Source organism: Punica granatum, chromosome 3, assembly GCF_007655135.1.
Source record: "Punica granatum isolate Tunisia-2019 chromosome 3, ASM765513v2, whole genome shotgun sequence".
NCBI classification, from domain to species: domain Eukaryota; kingdom Viridiplantae; phylum Streptophyta; class Magnoliopsida; order Myrtales; family Lythraceae; genus Punica; species Punica granatum.
In genome coordinates, this window is record NC_045129.1 from 35,038,795 (window position 1) to 35,058,466 (window position 19,672).

Below are 19,672 nucleotides of genomic sequence, written 5' to 3' on the forward strand. Positions count from 1 at the left end.
GCTAGAGACAGTACTACGAATATGTATCGCCCGGTAACCAATGGTGTCGGCGTTGATCGATCATCAATGTAACTATTACGATTCGTGTAACTTGCAGTCACTCACTAGAGTGAACTAACTATTGACGTGATCGGACCGACATACAAAGGCCAGATCAATAATAGATGCTTCGTGAAAAGCTCTTTTCTAGGTGATCTCATCAGGCGATTACATTCAGATAATGGATAATTAATCGACTGATGAAACCAATAATTCAGCATGAAACGGAAAACATAAGTTAATCAATCGGAGAAGTCAGTCGAGCAAAATACATCGAAACAAAGACGGCAATCCGATATGCCAGAGACTCAGATTCAAGAAAATATAACTTTAAGACTAATTATATAGGTGGAACTGCGAGCTAACTTCCACATAGCGTGTTGGTTTCCCTCGATCGGTTGCTCAAAGAGAACGCTTTACCATGGCCCGAAAAGCTTAGAGGCCGATCCAATCTGGAAAGCACTGAGGAGTACCGCCGCTGCGACCATGGCAAACATGGGAAGCTGTGGGCCGTGCTTGGCTGCACCGGAGTGAGTGTTGGCCGTATCCGGCGAGGATGTTCCAGAGGGCGCTGGCGGGGCAGCGGTGGCAGAGGCATTGGTGAAGATGGCGTAGTCTGGGGAAGTTGGAGGTATTCCTAGCAGCTCTGCAAATCCATCAGCATGGAATAATGAGGTTGCACCTCGTAATCTTTAATTTATGTGGTCCAACTAACAAGTTACTTTTACGGACAGATATTTAAGGTTGTCCAAACAACGAGGGCTACGTTATTTTTGCAGACATTCCATTTGTTACATGTTCAATCGACTTTCCATATTTCCTATCCCCCGTTATAAATATCGGTCACATAAATATGAAACCCTAATAAATGTTCGCTCGAGATCAACTGAATCCTATGCCGATCCAACGGTCATGGAGTCCTCACGAATCCTCCATTGCATGGACATTAGAATTTTCCAAATCGCATATATTTCTCGTCTATTTTATCTATCTGTGGGCTCGATGGGATCGTACTTCGAGAGAAGTTCTTTCATATAGTCCGTCTTTACAAGAGGTAATACTCCATTTGCAGATCATGACGATGGATCGATAAAGTTAAATCGCAATGAATAGATCGGGCAATTCGATACCTCCAACCTATTGCTATTCTATAATTTACCCATGATTGCCTAACAAGCTTTAATGAGGAACAACTAAAAAGTTCAAAGTAGTGAAAGATCGTCTATATTATCGTTATAAGACATCCTATTATCGATTTAGTGTCGTGATGCCTAATAAATTCTTAAACATGATGAGTGTGCATGCTGTAACTGCATCGAGGTTGAACGAGATCGAGAATGACTGGCATGAATACATCAGAAAGATCATGACAAATTAAGGTTAACCTTATTAGATAGAGCGTGCCGTGCGATAGGAAGGGAGTACTTACTGGGGCAGTCGGAGATGTTGGTGTTCTTGAGGGAGCACGCAGAGGGGAGGAGGAGGAGCCGGGGCTCCTGGATGCCCATGTTCTTTATCTGCTCGCTCCCGTTGTGTGCCTGCTGTATTATGAAGCACAGGCACGCCGGGTCCGTCCCCCGTATGTCCGTAACTGCCGTGCAGCACTCCTTCGTCGGCTTGTCCGCCTTCCCCGTCGCATAGCTCAGGCACGCCGTCACCTTTTGGAACTCCTGGGAGCACTTGGTCGCCAGCGGCCCCTGTGCCCTAACACCGGCCACGACCGACATCATGATAGCCGCAAGTATGCAACCCGCCATGACAACCGACGATCGGCGAGCCTGCATCGATCCCATTTGATATTCTTTTCTGATCTCTTGGTTTTTTCAATGTTCAAGGAGGATGGAAGAGAGGGGGCCAGGAAGAGAGGACAGAGGCTGTATATATATATATGTACACATACGAATAGGATAGATGGCTGATGCCTAACGGGGACTGATTTACATTTATTCAAGGGATTAATGACATGGGCAACCGCCTGTATTTCGGACATGAGAGTGTCTTGTTTACTCTAGAAGTAGATAATTTATGTGAAACACGAGTACGGTTTCTAGCACGAAGTTAAGTTCCGCCATCTCTTGATGGGACCGGACCGCCAATGTTCGGCATGTCTCTTGTACAATGTGTGTTAACGGTCACATCTGGCTCGAATTCAATGTAGTTTTACATTTTCGGTTAGGTACTGTGGCCTCGTGGTCCCTGGCAAGTGGGAAGATGTACCAAGAGAGACTTACCATAATTTTGGTTTCTTTCAGAGCACCTGCCCCTATCAAGTAAGGTCTCAGTCGGAAAAAAGTTCATCGAGAGAGATTTTCACTCTTTAGCTGATTAATCTGATTGAAACCTGAATTAATACTCGTTAAACTTCCGAATATCAGATGTTGTAGATAGAAAAGGGACAATGACCTCAGAATGTATTTTGTTCCGATGCACCAGAAGACATATATAGTGTGCCAACATTGAGCAAGAATTATTTTCAGCCAATAAATTACCACGCATCGCGATCACACCCGAAGGAGAAAAAGAAAAAAAATATATCCGAGCTATAAATGGGGACGGTGGATAGGAGCCTTAATTAAGTCTCGAGTAGAGAAACGAATCTCGACCGTCCACAACTGTGGGCTCCAAAGTCCAAGTTTCCAATCAACGGTGAAGATGGTAGTCAAGTTTTTAAGGATCCTACCAAGGGACTTTAAGAAGGCCCATCAAGAGGGTAGTTGGGCCGCCCATAAATGCCAATGGCTGGAGCTGTCCGTCTCCATCTATCTGTCTTTTTTAACTACAGCTGAGCTTTTATTAGGGACGATCAATTCCGAATACCCTATATTTTTCACGATACTCGAACCTTATCCTTGGACATATTTCAAAATTTTGAAATCGAACCCTATCTTGTTAAATCCTGGAATCGGAACCTACCCGAAACCTATATTGTACTACAGGTCCGAGTACCCTATTGAAACCTGTAAATTTTTTTGTCTCGCTAAATAAAACCGAAAATGTCACGTACGTAATCAGTAATCACGCCAAATAGAATATCAATATAGATTTAGATTAATTCATAACAATAAAAAATAATATGTCTCATCAAACAAAATTTTTTCCTTTCTTTTCCCTTTACGAATGGTACTAAATAGACTTTTTTCCTTTGCATTTTAACAGCAAAACAATCAATGCTATACAGATTTCATGAGAAAGAACTATGTTGCCTCTGATGCGTGTGTTTTTACCCTATTCTAAGAAACAGTAACTTTACTCTTTCTTCTTCATTTTTTTATATAAATATCTGATTCAGGTTCAGGTTCTAGGTACCTTATAGGTAGGAACCAGAATTGGAACCGATTTTCATCAATTCCTGATTTTAATATCCGAACTCTACTCTATTTTCAATTCAAGTTATCCGGACTCTATCCTAACGGATAGGTTTCGACTGGTTCCGGATATACTCGGCACCCATGCACACCCCTAGCTTTTACGAGGCTTTGCTTGTCCAACACGCCACTTGTCTGCACTGCATCCGCATGAAGTTGGAATCGCTAATAATCGTCGATCAGCCATACCGCGGCAAAAGTTACCTTTCTGTGCTTTTCATTGCTCGATATTAGATAATCGAACTACAAATTAATGGCAGAAATTAAGCGAGTTGATTCCGTTGCATGATCTCAATCTCTTGTGTGTACGAGAAGCAGAACCTTGCTGTCGATGGATGACCCGCTTATCTGGTCGAGAAAATACTCAATAGGTATCACCTCGTGCCACATGATGAATAAAACTCGTTGGCTGAAGGCTTGTTTGGTTTGCAAATATTAAAATCACAACTTTAACCTAATTCTACCCACAACAAAATAAAATAATTCATACAAAGTCAAAGAGTGAGCCCCATTTATACTACTTTTTTTCACAACAAAATAAAATAACTCATACAAAGTCAAAAGGTGAACTTCATTTATACCACTCTTTTTTCAAAATTAAAATTTAATTTTAAAATTTTACTTTGAAATCAAATTCAGCGTAATAATCTCAAATACCTTTCAATACTTGAATTTAAATACGTAACGTGACATTTCGTCTGATAGATTACAAAAGGTGTTACTATTGACACTTTTTCTGACATAGATAGTACTGTTGGTATAAATGACTCATGTTGTGTAGCCGAAACTACAAGCATTGGATGCTCCTGAAGGACTACTTGAACTACATAGTGCAGTAAACCAGGTTTTAAATCCAGGATATCACCAGCACCGTCAGTTGATTCAATCCGTTTGACATTTATCCCCTCAAATAAATTTTTAAATTTGAGTAAGGCGTCGCAGCATCGTTACTTGATTCAAATTGGATTAGTCGAGACCCATTAAACTTTATAATATCATAGTATATAATGGAACAAAAAATCCAATATATCACCTATATTATAATTTATCCCTGTTGTTCCGTCAATGTATTTTAACTGCTCTGCAAGTAAAATCTGCTTACATAGAGCGCATTTCGTCGAACATAGTATGCCTACGGTACAGATCAAATAAAATGAAATTTTTAGTCTTTTTTTTTTCCCGGTAGATGAATTTTTGAGTCTTTCATTCGAGGAAAAGAAGGAGCTCATTGGGGAAGAGAAATTAAATTAGATATTGGCCGAAAGTCACATCTATTGACGTCTCCACCTTTTGCCTAGGGGCAACCACAGACAACATCGTCGTCATGGCTTAATTTCCCCTTAGAATAATTAACTCATCAAGATACATATATTTATGAATATTGATCTTCAATCACGAGTATTAATTCATTCATCTCACATGTCCACATCAAGCGGTAGATGCCGCGGTATCGAACGACTTCCTTCTCACTAGCAGACAGGTGATCCTGGCCGGCTGGACCGGGCCGTTCTCCAGCGTGCACAGCACGAAGTCTGGCCTGTGCAGGGCCAGTGCTAGGTGATCTTCCCCGAAGACCAATCCCGTGGCGTCGAGCAGGACATGCCATGAGTTCCTGTGGGCCTCTGATATCCAGTGCATCGAGGGGCGGGTCCCGTTCACGACAGCAGGGTATGAGAATAGTCCCTTGGGAATGTGCTTGCACTTCCTCCTGAAGTACTGGCTCAGCTGAGACCCCTTAATCCTAAGGTCTAACCACGTCTCCGGCGCCGCGATGATCTTCGATTCTTTGGCAGATGCAAACTCTCTAATCTTATCGTCTTCTTCGCCGATGATGGTCATGTAGTAGCTTCCCTTGAAGAAGGGATAGCTCTCTCCTATCATGACCATAGCGTCCTTGTAATTCGGCATGAACAGGACCAAATAGTCATCTTCCCTTAGGCCACAATGCCTCAAGGCTCGGTTTCGTGCTTGTATTTCCGGAATCGATATGAAGTTACCCTGGGGAGAGGATTTCTTCATGAGGATGTCGAGCAGTCTCGATGGCTCCAGCTGCGTTTTGTCGAGGTCAGATAGGCTCCTGTTGAACGAGGGAGACGACAAATCTTTGTTACCTCCCATGGCGCTGCTTTTCGGGGACTTCCTCTTGTCATCTGGCCCGGGATCAGCCTCATCATTTATGGAAAGACTGTCGAAATCGATCTTTTCTCCTTCCACGAGTCCATTGCAGTACTGAGGGTACTTGGCGAACACGTACTGTTCAACATATTGCATTTCGCTCGGCGTGATCGGTCCAGACCATCTCAAGTCGAGTCCATGAAGGGTCGATATGGCTTCGGCGATCAAGTGGGCTGGAATCACCCTTCGCCCCTTCTAATTTTCAGTAAAGAAATTGCGCACAAAGAGATTGGCAGATGTTACAAAATTTGAAATGGAAAAAAAAAAATATAAAACTATGTTAGTTGGACAGCGGACCCATTACTTTAGAAGATGATCAAATGAATGATAATCTGACCTAACCCAGCGAAAATGACTCGTCATCGAGAGTTGATCAAGACGTTCATGTCGATCGGTTTATGACAGAAGAATCTCGAGAATTAGTTTTGTATCATCATTATTACTTCGATATATAGATAAAAACGACTCGATACATACATCTCAGAAACCGCGATTGGTAAATAGTTCAGAAAATTCTTTTCTTCTGCTAAAACACGTAGGAGATAAGTACACCTTACTTCAACCAAAAACTGAACTAGGAAGTGCAGTCAAAGAACAAAACTTGCCTTGATAACCATGCTAGTGGGTCGGCTTTGCGTTGGAGATCTGCTCGGCGACTCTTCGAGTTCAGCAACCCCCACATCCTGTTCCCGATAGGTGAGCGACCAAAAGCGCGCAAAACCCCGTTAATTTAGTCTCAGAACAGATTATAATAGGATCACTTCGCCTCGAATTACAGAAAGAAGAGACGTATGATTGAGTATATACGCACCTTAACATTGGATTCGCCATTATTTCCCATGATAGTTGCCAGTCCTTAGAAGCCGGAGGCTTAATAACAAAGAGAGCTGTGGAAGATGATAAAGGGGAGGAGTGGTGAAGAAGACTAAAGTGAGGAAGACAATGTTAGGAAGGGACCATTAACGTTAATTTGTGTTTGGGGGAAGGGATTGAAGTGATGTATTATTATAGGATTAAACAAAAAGGGAAGTGACAAAGAGATGGACCCCGACAGGTGACGACACTAACGTCACCACGCACGCAATTGGGGTAACCAAGTTCATATGAGGTCAATTCTCAATTGGACATCGATTTGAAAGAACAATATTGTTTTATCAACTGCATTATATATAGTGACCGATGAGCCTGTTTTTAATCTGTCCTTTTACTACCTAACGTAATGAACCATTGGTTTATAATGAATTTCAGGATTTATTTGTTTCTTGATCGCAAGAGGAATGGTTGATGAGGCTTTGGGTCGGGATGAAACAGAGAGAAAACCAACTAAAAATTTGAGAGGATTGTGCGGGTACTACAATTAGTTTCTCATATAGGGAACTTTAAAATTAAATGGTCACGCTTTAAATGTAGCTCGAAGTCCATGCCCTACACCGATCGAGTTCGTGAAGAAGAAATAGATAACTAACTCGACCACGCATCTTGCCTTGGGATGCAATTTTTAGCATATTAATTTGCATTTGATTTGGACCAAACATTGCCTTAAAAGAGTTAATAATACCCCAAATCAGTAGATCCTCACTTGTAGGGCAAAGAGAAAGACAAAGCAATATGGAACGAAATTTGACTGTGGTAGATTTGGCAAGGACCAGCCGCCATTGATGAGGAAGAAATTATGTGATGCAACGACTCCTTGATTAATACATTTAATTTAAATTAACACTCAATTAGGGCAAAGAAGAAAGATATTAATTACGCTGAGAAAGTGACGGCTGCTTTAATTAAGGACGTTGATTATAGATGGATTAATTAACCATTACAGCATAAAGAGATGAAGGGCCCCATGCATAAGCTCTAGCCATCAATTCTTCAAGAAAAAATGTCGGGAGGGTTAAGGGAATCCTCCTCATACTTGAAAATGACACGATTTGTGGGTCGAGTTGATTACGAATCTGTAAATAAAATAAGTAGGCATGCTGTTCTAGTCACCAGCAGCCTGGAAATTTATGGAGCAATTGACGTTGATATACCGTTCCGTAACCGTAACTAATGATGCGATCTCGGACTTTTAAGTACACATCTGCTTGGTGTGAATCAGAATTTGAAGCATTTATACTATGAGTAACCACGAAATTTGACTGGTCTCCATGGCACGGTCAAGTCAATCCCATTGAGAGTGCTCAAGGAATAAACAAAGACAAATCCTACAGGATATTTATGTACTGAAAATTTTTTAACTTAAGAAAATAAATAAATAAATCACCGAGTCAAGAAGATGAAACTTTTTCAATCGCTTTAGAGAACCGTCCTAGTTCTCTGATAACTATTGGTCAGCCCTTTATAATAAGATGCAAGCCGAAAATCCTAATCATAGATAAAGTGCTAATGCACCAATCTAATTCCCATTCTTATACTGCGTTTGATTTATAAGTAACATTTCAAAATTAAATTTTAATTTTGAAAAAGAATTGTATAAATGATTATATATGAGGCCAATTCTTTGACTTTGTATGAGTTATTTTGTTTTGTTGTGAAAAAAAAAGATATAAATGGAGCTCACCTTTGACTTTGTATGAATTATTTTATTTTATCGTAAGTAGAATTAAGTTAAAGCGTGATTTTAAAATCACACTAACAAATCAAACAAAGCGATTTTTGCGGAGAAATAACAATTATGGTAAATAAGGGCCGACGGTCGAGGAACGATGGGACAATATTTTGTTTAATGTTTGGAACCTTCCTCAAATGGCATCTCCTAAGCATTTTTCTCTAACTACCGACCCCCCACCCATTGTCACAAACATGTTTTGATGAGGACTTCCCTAATAAACAATGCTGCCATAGGAGAGGAAACTTGCATCAATCATGACCATGACTTGAAATCCTAATTTTTATATTATTATCTCTAGGAAGTATAGAAAAAGTGCTATCTAAAATTAAATAAACTAAAAATATTAAATAATTGAATAAATGTTTTGGCATTGTTTGATTGGAGACAAAAAATCTCCATGTTGATTTCCCACTCCTTCCTTCCCAAGAATATAGACAGCATAAAGTATGAAATAGTCCACTTTGAGAATTTAATAGCCCGTTTATTTTGGGAGTTTTAATTTTAACTTTAACTCAACACACTATACAACAAAAATATAAATTTCCCAAGTCAAAAATTTTAATTTTAACTTTAACTCAACACACTACACAATTATTTGTCATTTTCCACAATCAAAATCAAAGTTATTTTAACTCTGAAACCAAATGCACCATAAAAGATTCGAATATTGTTAACACTGAATGCTACAAGGATTGCCAACTTACTTGGATCTGGGAGGACTTTAGTGATCGAACAGCGTGTGGCTCCCCCGATGGATCTCTGACTTGAGCAGCACGGCAACAGCACAAGACAATCTGGTTCAAGTTTAACATGAACGGCACAACAAAAGAAAAGCCGAGGCAAGTAGCTGCTGGCCGATATAACTCATGGAACTGGACTTTGTCGGCGAACTGTGATGAGTTTGGAAAATGATTTTTATATGGTTTCCACCAAGAAATTTCATCCCCAGCCTAACCTATGAAGATGCTACTTCAGCAAATACTAAGAAGGCTCATCACCAATCATCTTCCTAACTGATATAGCTGTGTATCAGTTTTCAAACGTACTGATGTCAGGGCAACATAAAGAGACTGAATGTGACATAAAATAGAATTTGATTTGATCTAAAATAAAGCTTACAAGCTAATAATGAAAGGAACATATAGCTGATTAACTAAAAGAACTGATACCGAAAATTGGGGGTGAATAGCAGAGCACGTGAACTTCCTATACAAGGATGAAAATTGAATTACAAAAAGTATTTCATCCGGTCATCTCTCCTCATGGCATTATATACTGCTTGAACCTGCAAAGAATCCCAACAGCCTCCGTATTAGTAGATAAAAACCTGATGGCATGAGAATTTCAAAATACAAGAAAAGACGCTATGCCTGGCAAAATTTGGATGCACCAAAAAGTGTGGCTTGTAAGGTAGTCAAAAAAGACAAGCGACATTGACAAACAGATCACAAAAACATATATATGAGGTCAAAGGAGCAAGTAGTCTTCAACGGATTCCAAAATCACAAGTGAATGCTCGATACACAAGCCAGCTTACGAAAGTCATCATAATCAAGTGCTTTCTGGGATGTCACAGACCCTGCGAGTTGACTTATCCCGAAAACATCTTAACCAGTAGACAATACTACAAAAATATTTATTCCTGACATTAACCATCAGGGTTATACCACAATATGCAAACAATGATTTAAAGATCATTACGAAGTATATGTCCTTCAAATCACAAAAATGTTTGTGAAACTGAGGAGACTTTTGCATATTCCCAGGACCAATTCAATCTTAATCCATCCTTTCACAAAAACCCAACAGTTGATGCTACTAAGAGTGCACAGGCAAGGGCACAATGAGGAAAAGAGAAAGAAACCTGTTCACTTGAAATGACTTGAATTGGTCCAATATTTACAGAAACGTACTTGCCCTGGGATGACAATTTCTGCTTCACTCGACCCTGGCATGACGTAATTAGACAATTTTCCATCAGTAATAGGCCCGATTTCTTAATGGCTTTTATAGTTATCCACATCTTCCATTAATATCAGGAATCAATCAGTGCCCAAATAAATGTAGTAACTGCCTTTTGTAGCTATTGGAATCCTTTCATTATTAACAGCGAGCTTACAGAGAACTATATCATCTTTCCACTCATATTGGAATAAAACACCTCTCTTTGTTAACAAGCCAAAACATAAAACCTTATCTGCAGGAACCATAGTCCAAGGATAACCTACACATTCTAGCATGAGTATAAATTCAAGAAATGTTGGCATTTCATGAATCCCTTCTTAGCATGTTTAATGGACAAGCATGGAATAGTCCAAGCAGCTAGAAAGAACTACCTGCATCTAAGATGTTGAGCATCAATATGACATTAAACTAGAAGTTTATCGCATGGCGAATTTCCCAGTACAAACTAATGCTGGAACCTGGCTTAAGTCTGTTTCTAATTATGGCCAATGCCCAAAGGGAACTCCTCCCAAAACCGTCACCCCCACCATCTGAACAAGGACTTTAGAAGTTTGACACAAACTTCAAGGGCATTTCCATTCTGGGGTATCTGCCCCTTCGGATTGATCCACAAATGCATGTTCCTTGATAAATACTAGGTATATCTAGTCCATTTCATTTACGCATCTAAATGCATCTCAGACATGTTCAATAATTGAATTTCGTGATTCCAACCAAGCCTAAACTACAACACGCACACACACAAGCGCACATACACATACACATACTTCAACATATTCAAAGAACTACTATAGAATCTGCAGAGGAAAACTCAATCGAGTACCTTAGGGATTGGCTGTTGGATGACAGATTCGACGGCAACAACCATAGCCTGCACAAAATCATCACCACCAGTTCCAATGGCAGTGAACCCTCTGACTGTCGGGTATGTGTTCACCTGTCAAGCACAACAAGCAATGAGCTTCTCGACTCTACCAGCATTGACCCTCCAACATCTATATACATTTGATCATGGTTGAGGTTACATTCTACAGGAGTTTTTTGTTAGGGATCGAGACCAAAAGGAAGCACCACTTACCTTCTTATCCAAGGCAAGCCACTCGTTGCTAGAATCATCAGTTACTGTCCCACCAATAACGACGTTTGTTGTTTGCCCAACTCTCCCTTGGGTCTTGGACACCTCTGCAGAGCAACAACAAAGTCCTTAACACTTCGTTTGGATTAATGCAAACTCAATGTGTCGTTAAAGCATAAACTGTGAAATTCCTAAAGCAGAAGGCAACTAGTGAGCAGACTACGAGCTATTTCCCTGTCGATACAAACTAAATTAATGTTCCAATTGAATGGAACAAAAGAATCCGGCTCCTCTTTATCAATTATAGTAGCATCGGCAATCCACAGTAATCTCAGCATCGGACCATATTGGAAACCGGCAACCCGAGCATTTATCGGCACAGCCAAACGGACCTGAAATGGCCTTAAGGACAGCCTCCTGAGGCGGATTCTGCTCCTGATCGTCCTCGGAGGGATCAGACGAGGAAGGCGACGCCGCGTCGTTGCCTGAGCAGCTGAGCTGCTGCTGCTGTTGCTGTGTCCATGCGGAGCCGAAATACATAGTATCCGCAGGGCCAGTATACTCGCACGACATCCTCCGGGCGGAGCAGAGCGCGGCGTTTCTCGGGTACGAGAGGGAGGAGCAGCAGCTCAGGTTTGACCGAAGGGGCCTCCACGGCTCCGTTAGGAACACGCCTCGCAGCACGGTTCGACACGCCATTGTCGATACGCCTGCGCTTGTTTCCTTTGGTCTGAAATGCGAAACGTCTCGGAGTCGGAGAGGAAGGAGGAGGAGGAGGGAGAGGAAAGGCGGAGATTTTTCAGTGGAGCTTTGAAGGCCGTTGATCAGAAGCTCGCGCTCATCATCTAACAGTGATGAAGAAGACTAAATGACTATTTTGCCCTTGAGCTGGTGGTTTATTGGGCCGTAATTGGGTCTGGGCCGAAGAGTTGGATTGCAAATGGGCTCGCTAGAGAGAATTGGGCCGAGAGAGGAGGAGCTCATAATAACAAAAAGGAAATGTGGAGAGTGGGATTTGAACCCACGCCCTTTCGGACCAGAACCTTAATCTGGCGCCTTAGACCAACTCGGCCATCTCCACATCGATGGCATTTAAGCTGAAAGATATTTTTAATTGTATATATATGTTGAAACAGGGTTCATTCTTGTCGATGTTTGCCAATGTTATTATCATAAGTTAAGAAGCCCGGAGGCGTAGAGCAAAAATTCATTTACTTACATCGAGCTTTCTTCACATCATTGTCGAAAGAATTTCCTTTGTAATTCCGTACATAAGGATTAAAAAAAAACCAAATCGTCGTCTACACAAGAAAATTGTTGATAAAACTCCAAGACGGTATTTTCTTTTGATCCATGATACTTTTTTTGAAGATAAAATCAAGCTAATTTGATAATCGTATCAAATATGTTATGAAATCAGTCTCAGAAATTCAGACCAAAAGGCATTCCCTAATCCTCGCGGGATTTTCTTTCGGTGTCGGAACCTGGCAAAAACCTACAGCTATGACCTTATCCTTTTAGAACTCGTGAAGAATCAAGAGTTGGATTTATCTTCAATCCCCCGGCTGAAGATATTGCAGAGGGTATGGTCCATTTTCGTTCCCGTATTTCTCTTTTCTTTGCTTTGGATGAGAGGTATGGTCCCCACCTTGGCAAAAATTACAACACGACATCATCCATATAACAGATAAAACCCTATTAAGCATCCGCGTATGATAAATTCTATTTCAACGACACTCGAATATCGTCATTTTCATGTGAAAGTCTCCGAAAATAGAACTCCAAGGCACAAGTTTCAATAATAATAATAATAATAAACACATGTTTTAGGATGAGTAAGGAATTTTGAGCGTCTGCTCTAACCGAAAAAAGATAAATTTGATGAGTACGTCACTTGCAACCGCGTGGACCGACCGTCGTCGATTCCACACCAAGTGTTTAATTTGACCGAGTGTAGAAACTTTGCGCAACCCGTCGACCTTCCAGCACCGCAACTGAAGGGGGCCCAGTACCCAAATCCAAATCTAAATAAGAATCTAGAGAGCTCCAGCCAGCTAATTAACCTATAGGCAATCACCACCGTCCATTCTATAGGAGAAATAGGAATCAAGCACCTCCTCCGAGGCCGCAGAATAAGAAAAAACTCCACGTGTAACTAAGGCAAGGGTTGTCAAGTTGTGACCACTTGGATTGGTTGTCCGGATGTCTTAGATCCAAACGGGTCTTAGCATACTTACAATTCTCTTAACACGAGACTTCATAATCTAGGTTAAATTTCCCATGTAATTAACACGGTCAACCACATCTTAGATTGTCAGAATAGAATTGTTATTATAATCCTGACGAGATCTAGCTTGGCAGACCTCGTAGGTTGTGAATTCGGTGATGTTGCTTGATGCTCCATCGGAGCTCCGGTGGCCTGTGATTCACGAAGGTAAGTCCGAGTCAGGGATTGGCGGTCTGGATAGACCCGACGTCCACACTAGAGAGAGTAAAATGTAATAGCGGGAAATGAAAGAGTTGAGGGAATGTTTGAATAACTCGGTAAGTAAGTGGAGTGAGTCAAGTATTTATAGACTCGACCGGAGAAGTAGTCTAGTCAGTCATTCGAGCTCCCAAATCATCCGGTCAGACAAGTGCTGGTCGGAAGTAAATTGACCTCATGTGCCAGTCGGTAGTTGTTTTTTTTACCAAAAAAAAAGAAAAAAGAAAAAAACAAAGCCAGAATAATAGTCTTCGCTACCCTCCAAGATGGAAAGCCTCCTCGTTTTTCTTAAGCCACCGAACACTAACGCGCCTACGTGTTCGACCCCATCACCACTTCCTTCCTTGCACGCAAATTAAAAATCAACAACCAAAATTCTCAATCTATTTCCCTCTCCAACCAATACAAAGATTTTCTCCTCCTGTTCCTCATCTCCTCTCCCCCTCCGTTCTCGGCAGATTCCGGCGAAGCTCCGGCCATGGGCCCGATCGTGCTGACTCAGCTGGGCCTCAGCATGTTGGCAGGCGCCGTCCTCGTCAAGTCGGTCATGGACCAGAAGCCCATGGCCGGCCCTTTCCAGCGGTGCTCGACCTGCAACGGCACGGGCCGCGTCGCCTGCCTATGCTCCCAATGGTCCGACGGGGACGTGGGGTGCCGGACCTGCTCCGGGTCTGGACGGATGGCGTGCAGCAGCTGCGGCGGGACTGGCACCGGCCGGCCCATCCCGGTCCAGCTCTCGGTGAAGCGCCCGAACCGCCCTTATTGAGCCGGCCCGACTTCTCCTCGTAGTTCTATAATCGTCGGTACAAATTCAATCCTGCGCCTTTTTTTTTTTTCTTTTTTTTGTACTTCCGAAAGATTAAAGTGATGTAATATAATCAGCAGTAGTAAAACAGCATATACGTTGGAGAAAGAGATGAGAATGGCATTAGGCCTCGTAATGTAATGTTTTATTTTGATCAATTCCCATTCTCATATCAAACGACAACTTCATCGTTACTTCATAGCTATTTGATTTGTTCTTATTTTTCTTGCCATAGAAATTCGAGCCAAAATGGTATAAATTTTGTTGGTAATGTATATATTTCGTCGGTATCACAAGGTAGTATCAGCTTGTTGCATTTCGATATATGTGGAAATTGTGACTGGCTGATGATTTTTGCATGTTTGTGGTTTATTATTTAATTGGAATTTAGTTCATTATCGTAATCTACCGTGGAATTGTTGTACACAAAACTGTGTTGTCGTTTTTCGGAACATAAATTTCCTGCCGCGTTAAACGGTTTGGTTTGATATTGCTTCGTTTGTCCAAGCGAATAATTCTGAAATTTGATCGTCGATTGAAGTTACACTTGGAAACCTTGACGTATGTATTATGCTTGCTAATATCATTGTTAGCAGTTCTTGAATCTACGTTGGACTACAAGAAAATTGGAATTCCCTGAATTTCGGTTCACAACTAGTGTGGTTTCTTCCGGACTCGCTCGCAATTTTCGGGTGGTTTGAGGTGTGTAGTGCTCTCTGCGAACAAGGGGGCATGAGCATCTCCATCGACCGCCGGGCATATTATGCCAATAAACTTCGCTCTGACCCGGGCTTACCGAACAGCTTACGCAGAGAATCCATTAGTGAAGTGGTGAATATGAGAAGACAGGATATAACATTTTATTAAGCGTCTAATTGAGAGAAGGTTAAGGATGAATGTTGGCTGCATGTCGTGTTTTCATGTCCCCTCAATCTCCTTACGATGTAGTGGGCAAGTATTGTAAATGGGCCGTGTTAGGCCCGTTAACATTGGGCTAAGACTAATTCTTTAGTAATGGGCTTCACCCGTACTCATTTTCTGGGCCTCGGCTCCATATTCGCCCCTATGTGTCAGTGTGGGGAAGGACACAGTTCGACTCGATGTCATAGTAATTAAAGCATTAATTTTATTTTATCCTTAGCATTTGTTCGTGTAATTAAGTGCTCTTTTTCCAGAGGAGGATTGGTCCGAAGCCTAAAGTTTTGGTACTGCGTAATTAAAGCCGAAATGAGGGTTTACATGCTGCGATTAGGATTTGCATGGAATGGAATAGATCGAGAATGTGATTGATGAGTTGAAGATAATGAGTAACAAGTGCATGGCAGTAGATGGATAGTTCGACTCCATAATATCATGTCTCGTATGAGGGAGAACGAGATCACTCATATCGTACAAAAAATATAGTAATAGTGCTATGTTCCTAATTCGACTGCTCATACTCTTCCGAGCGCATCATACGAAAAATCTCAAGAACTCCTTGTCAATGAACAAATAAATAAACCATACGGGATATATAATAAGGTTCAATCACATATGCAGACCTCTAAAAGATGGTCATTCGGTTTCGTCTAATCTCGAGGGAAATGATGATTCCAAAAGACTGAGCGGCATAACATTAGATTTAGATCTATGATTTGTCGGGAATCAAATTGCAGTGTTGTTGGTGATTAACGGAGCATGAGATCTAGATCATATGAATTTAGATATTGCTTACAAACATCTAAGGGGGGATTGCTTGGTCTACTTTCCAACAGGCATGTGGTTGAAATTATCGTCCAGTAGAACAATTAAAAGTAGTACAAGGAAAATCAACATGTGTAGCGCCGTAATCATGTTTAATTCCTGTGAAAGACATACAAGACAAGCTTCCAATTAATTAGCAGCATAATAAAAAATCATTATTAGCCTGCCAGAGGGTAAATATTAATTAATTTACTTATTAATATATGACATATTTACTCTTTTTTTTTACAACACATAATCTCCCGTCCAAAATTTATTATGAAATTTTTTTTTTTGAAAGAAGCTCTTCTTTGCTCGAGCGAGGGGACTAACATGCATGAGGCGCAGCATTGAAATTGGGTCTGATATGGTATAAACCCACACTGATGCACGAACGTACAACTTACTTTCATATCATGTAAAATCTCCATTAAACTTATAAACGATTCTCGCCTGAGTCATCTGGTCAGGTACTTGTCTTGTCTCCTCGAAAAAGCATTACTCTTTTAGCATATTCGATGACCATGTGCAATCGAATTCACAAGTAGCGAAATTACGCAATAGGAATGCAACCGGACATTTCACTTTTATACGAATGATAATTGCCCTTGCATGTGGCTCATAATGGAACTCATCATCTATATCTAGTAAGTTGATGAGTTGCGGGGTCAACAAGGGAGAGACCATAGACCAGACCGGTCCTCCTCCTCTTCGTCCAAGGGCGATCATTTGCCATATGCTTTGATTGAGGAAGTGAAAGGGGGGACGAGACAGCCCTCATGAGTTATCCTTACTGAAAGTACTAAATTCATAATAATGATGCAACCCAATTGAGGTTGTCACTGTAATTCATGACACCCCCAAAACAATGAGGGATGATTCTGTCGGTTCCTTTTGTTCAAATTATTCTTACTATTTCTGCAAAAATTTAACCCCGCCAATGCTATAAAGTTATATTCATTAAACACAAATATATACACTTCAGTGGCACATACATCCCTCCTAATCAGAAGGTACTGGTTCTCGACCTCAAGCGGTTCGGCTCTTATTCCCCCTTAAGTAAGATTTGAGATTCGAATCTTATGAATGGGGGAAATTCTTGATTGAGAGAGCTTTATCATTTAATGGACCAACCTAATTTGAACTGAATTAATCGGATTTATTGGACTTTCAAATATCATGATGCAGACCGAAAAAAAATATTGGATCTGACTCAATAATTTTTATACACCTTTATTCTCATTTCTTTATTCCTCTACTAGGCCCTACCATTAATAATGGAAAAAAAAGGGTTAAAAATTTGCAAGATGAATCAGTCATTTACTACACAATATTGGTTCCAATCCTTCGGGTGCAATTGCCGGAAATACTTATAAAATTTATTATGTGATCTGGGAAGACTTGAATCGGTGCTGATCTAATATCATGTAAAACTTTGAATGACAGTTGCCAATTGTTTTAAAGGGTTTATATCGCTATTAGATGAACTTATTAATTACTTTACTTCCATAAGCTCTTTCATTAGTTTGTTTTTCTTTTGTTGTCAAAACATAGCTATATACATGATCTCGAATTAAGTTACGTAATACGAATAATTTATGGTCCATGATCTTAATTTATAAGATCCTCATTTGGTATCGTTTAATTAATCTTGATTTGGATAGGTACGAATTGAAGTACTCTTTAATAAGGGATTATTAACTATATGCACGCCTGTTCGGGGAAATTGGCATTCACATCAATTGCTGGGCGAATGGGGCACCATCCCATTCTAGTACTTATAATGGCCAAATGATCAAATTTCTCTCACGAGTAAAACACAAGAAATACAAAAAAAGAATAATTTGTCACATTAATTTGCACTAAGTCAAGTGAGCTTAAAGAGGACCAAAAGGTATGTAAATCATTTGTATAGCTGGACCAAGGGTACATCACCATGACCTAATTATTATAGCAATCCGTGGGGCAACCTCCCTTATTGATAAGCTCCAAGAAAAAGAAGGAAAAAAAAAATTTCTCAGTGTCAAATTTTTCTCTTTTCCTTTTTCCCTCGTAATCTCAATCTAAATTATTAAAAAAAAAACACACACATGGTGCTTTGATTTGCAGTCTTGGTTGAAATCAGAAGATTTCAAATTTGAGTATTACCAATATCATAATGCCCCTTTATTTTATTTATCTATTCTACTACTGGGTGTATGGGTCTTTTTTAAAATATATTTTGAAGTGTCTTTCGAAAATACAAGATTACAAGGTGATTTTTTTTAGCTAAAAATATACGGCGAAAGAAAATTAAATTGGGAAATTAGAATGAAATGAAAAGGAAAAGTGAAAACTATAATGGAGAAGAGGCGTGGCTCATGTTGGGCTTAAATATCGCAATTATTTTTTTTCGGTTACGAGGGAGATTTATAAGTTTAAATATATCATAATTATCTCTAAATTAAGCATAAATAAAAATAATAGTGATAAAGTAATTAAAAGAAACCATCTTATCAAAAATCATAGTTAAACACAAAACCACCCGGGACAATTGATGACCGCTGTAACAGGGGATTGTTTGGTCGGCACTGCGAGAAATCAATTGGGAACACCGAGACCATATATATATACACAAGAAATCTCGGCATTTTAGAATATGCTCGACTCAAATCCACATGGATATCCTGAAATACCGTCTCCTCGACTTAGCAAGGGCCGGACCTTCTATGAAAATTAAACATAAACTACGATTAACGTCGCAATCTCTCGCACCTTTTCGATGTACATTAGTTTCCACAAATAATTACACATTTAGTTGGGTTTGATCTCGCTTGTATTAATATCAATTCCTCGGCCGATAGATAGCGCAGAAAGTACGATGCGTGGAAGGGAAATCAACCCTCACAAAATATATGGAATAATAATTGAAATGTGTCTAATAATAAGACAATAAATTATAGCAGATGAGACACCGTCCTTTGTTGATTGAATATAATTATATATATTGATAGTTCACATAAATCAAATACAATGTATACTTCAGAAAAAAGATGCTTTGCTTATGTTACTCCGCCACCTAATCCGGAACTTCAAGTTCCTCATCATAATACTAAAATAATATACTTTAGCATATACATTATAATATAATTATATTGTATGCATATGTACATACATCTATATTATTTGTATATATTATAGATATAATTATAATATGGAAAGAACATCAGCATGTCGGCGGTATGGAGTGCCGTCCATCCAAATCACGTAGTTTTGAGCTCCGTCGTCGCCGTCCGCCGCTTTCCGATGCTTTGTTGTTATAATATTATTCTCATTCTTGTCATTGTAATCGTTACATCAGTGATTTCTGCACATTTTTCTTAATTTCTGATATCATAATAATAAAACATTTTATAATTTATGCACTGTCAACCCTATCGGGAAGGAGATGAAG

At 40.1% G+C, this 19,672-nt stretch overlaps 4 protein-coding genes and 1 non-coding gene across 5 annotated transcripts; 1 reads left to right on the forward strand and 4 right to left on the reverse strand.

Moving 5' to 3' along the window:
- Positions 1–156: 156 nt before the first annotated feature.
- Positions 157–1,958, reverse strand: LOC116198639 (non-specific lipid transfer protein GPI-anchored 1). Its single transcript, XM_031528833.1, has 2 exons — positions 1,469–1,958; positions 157–685 (listed from the first exon to the last, which is right to left on the reverse strand). The coding sequence occupies exons 1-2, from the start codon at positions 1,830–1,832 to the stop codon at positions 456–458; spliced, it is 594 nt and encodes a 197-aa protein (XP_031384693.1). The 5' UTR covers positions 1,833–1,958; the 3' UTR covers positions 157–455.
- A 2,674-nt stretch (positions 1,959–4,632) lies between these two features.
- On the reverse strand, positions 4,633–9,028 carry LOC116201295. Its single transcript, XM_031532479.1, has 4 exons — positions 8,892–9,028; positions 6,391–6,466; positions 6,185–6,262; positions 4,633–5,774 (listed from the first exon to the last, which is right to left on the reverse strand). The coding sequence occupies exons 2-4, from the start codon at positions 6,418–6,420 to the stop codon at positions 4,833–4,835; spliced, it is 1,050 nt and encodes a 349-aa protein (XP_031388339.1). The 5' UTR covers positions 6,421–6,466; positions 8,892–9,028; the 3' UTR covers positions 4,633–4,832.
- Positions 9,029–9,238: 210 nt separating this feature from the next.
- LOC116201296 lies at positions 9,239–12,049 on the reverse strand. The gene is made up of 5 exons (XM_031532480.1): positions 11,620–12,049; positions 11,231–11,334; positions 10,976–11,089; positions 10,052–10,135; positions 9,239–9,472 (listed from the first exon to the last, which is right to left on the reverse strand). The coding sequence occupies exons 1-5, from the start codon at positions 11,924–11,926 to the stop codon at positions 9,416–9,418; spliced, it is 666 nt and encodes a 221-aa protein (XP_031388340.1). The 5' UTR covers positions 11,927–12,049; the 3' UTR covers positions 9,239–9,415.
- Positions 12,050–12,227: 178 nt separating this feature from the next.
- TRNAL-AAG lies at positions 12,228–12,308 on the reverse strand. The gene has a single exon. It is a non-coding gene; the product is annotated as a tRNA-Leu (tRNA).
- A 1,720-nt stretch (positions 12,309–14,028) lies between these two features.
- Positions 14,029–14,813, forward strand: LOC116201995. Its single transcript, XM_031533495.1, has one exon. It carries the CDS (start codon positions 14,191–14,193, stop codon positions 14,476–14,478), a length of 288 nt encoding a protein of 95 aa, XP_031389355.1. The 5' UTR covers positions 14,029–14,190; the 3' UTR covers positions 14,479–14,813.
- Positions 14,814–19,672: the final 4,859 nt, after the last annotated feature.

Bases quoted from the DNA above. Each gene is read 5' to 3' on its own strand.
- LOC116201995 (XM_031533495.1), top strand. From the start codon at position 14,191: ATGGGCCCGATCGTGCTGACTCAGCTGGGCCTCAGCATGTTGGCAGGC.
- LOC116201295 (XM_031532479.1), bottom strand. From the start codon at position 6,420: ATGGGAAATAATGGCGAATCCAATGTTAAG. The intron at 6,263-6,390 runs GTGCGTATATAC...TATCGGGAACAG, and splicing joins ATGGCGAATCCAATGTTAAG to GATGTGGGGGTTGCTGAACT. The intron at 5,775-6,184 runs GCAAGTTTTGTT...ACTGAAAATTAG, and splicing joins CCACTAGCATGGTTATCAAG to AAGGGGCGAAGGGTGATTCC.
- LOC116198639 (XM_031528833.1), bottom strand. From the start codon at position 1,832: ATGGGATCGATGCAGGCTCGCCGATCGTCGGTTGTCATGGCGGGTTGC. The intron at 686-1,468 runs GTAAGTACTCCC...ATGGATTTGCAG, and splicing joins CAACATCTCCGACTGCCCCA to AGCTGCTAGGAATACCTCCA.
- LOC116201296 (XM_031532480.1), bottom strand. From the start codon at position 11,926: ATGGCGTGTCGAACCGTGCTGCGAGGCGTGTTCCTAACGGAGCCGTGG. The intron at 11,335-11,619 runs GTCCGTTTGGCT...GTTGCTCTGCAG, and splicing joins TGTCCTTAAGGCCATTTCAG to AGGTGTCCAAGACCCAAGGG. The intron at 11,090-11,230 runs GTAAGTGGTGCT...TGTGCTTGACAG, and splicing joins GGCTTGCCTTGGATAAGAAG to GTGAACACATACCCGACAGT.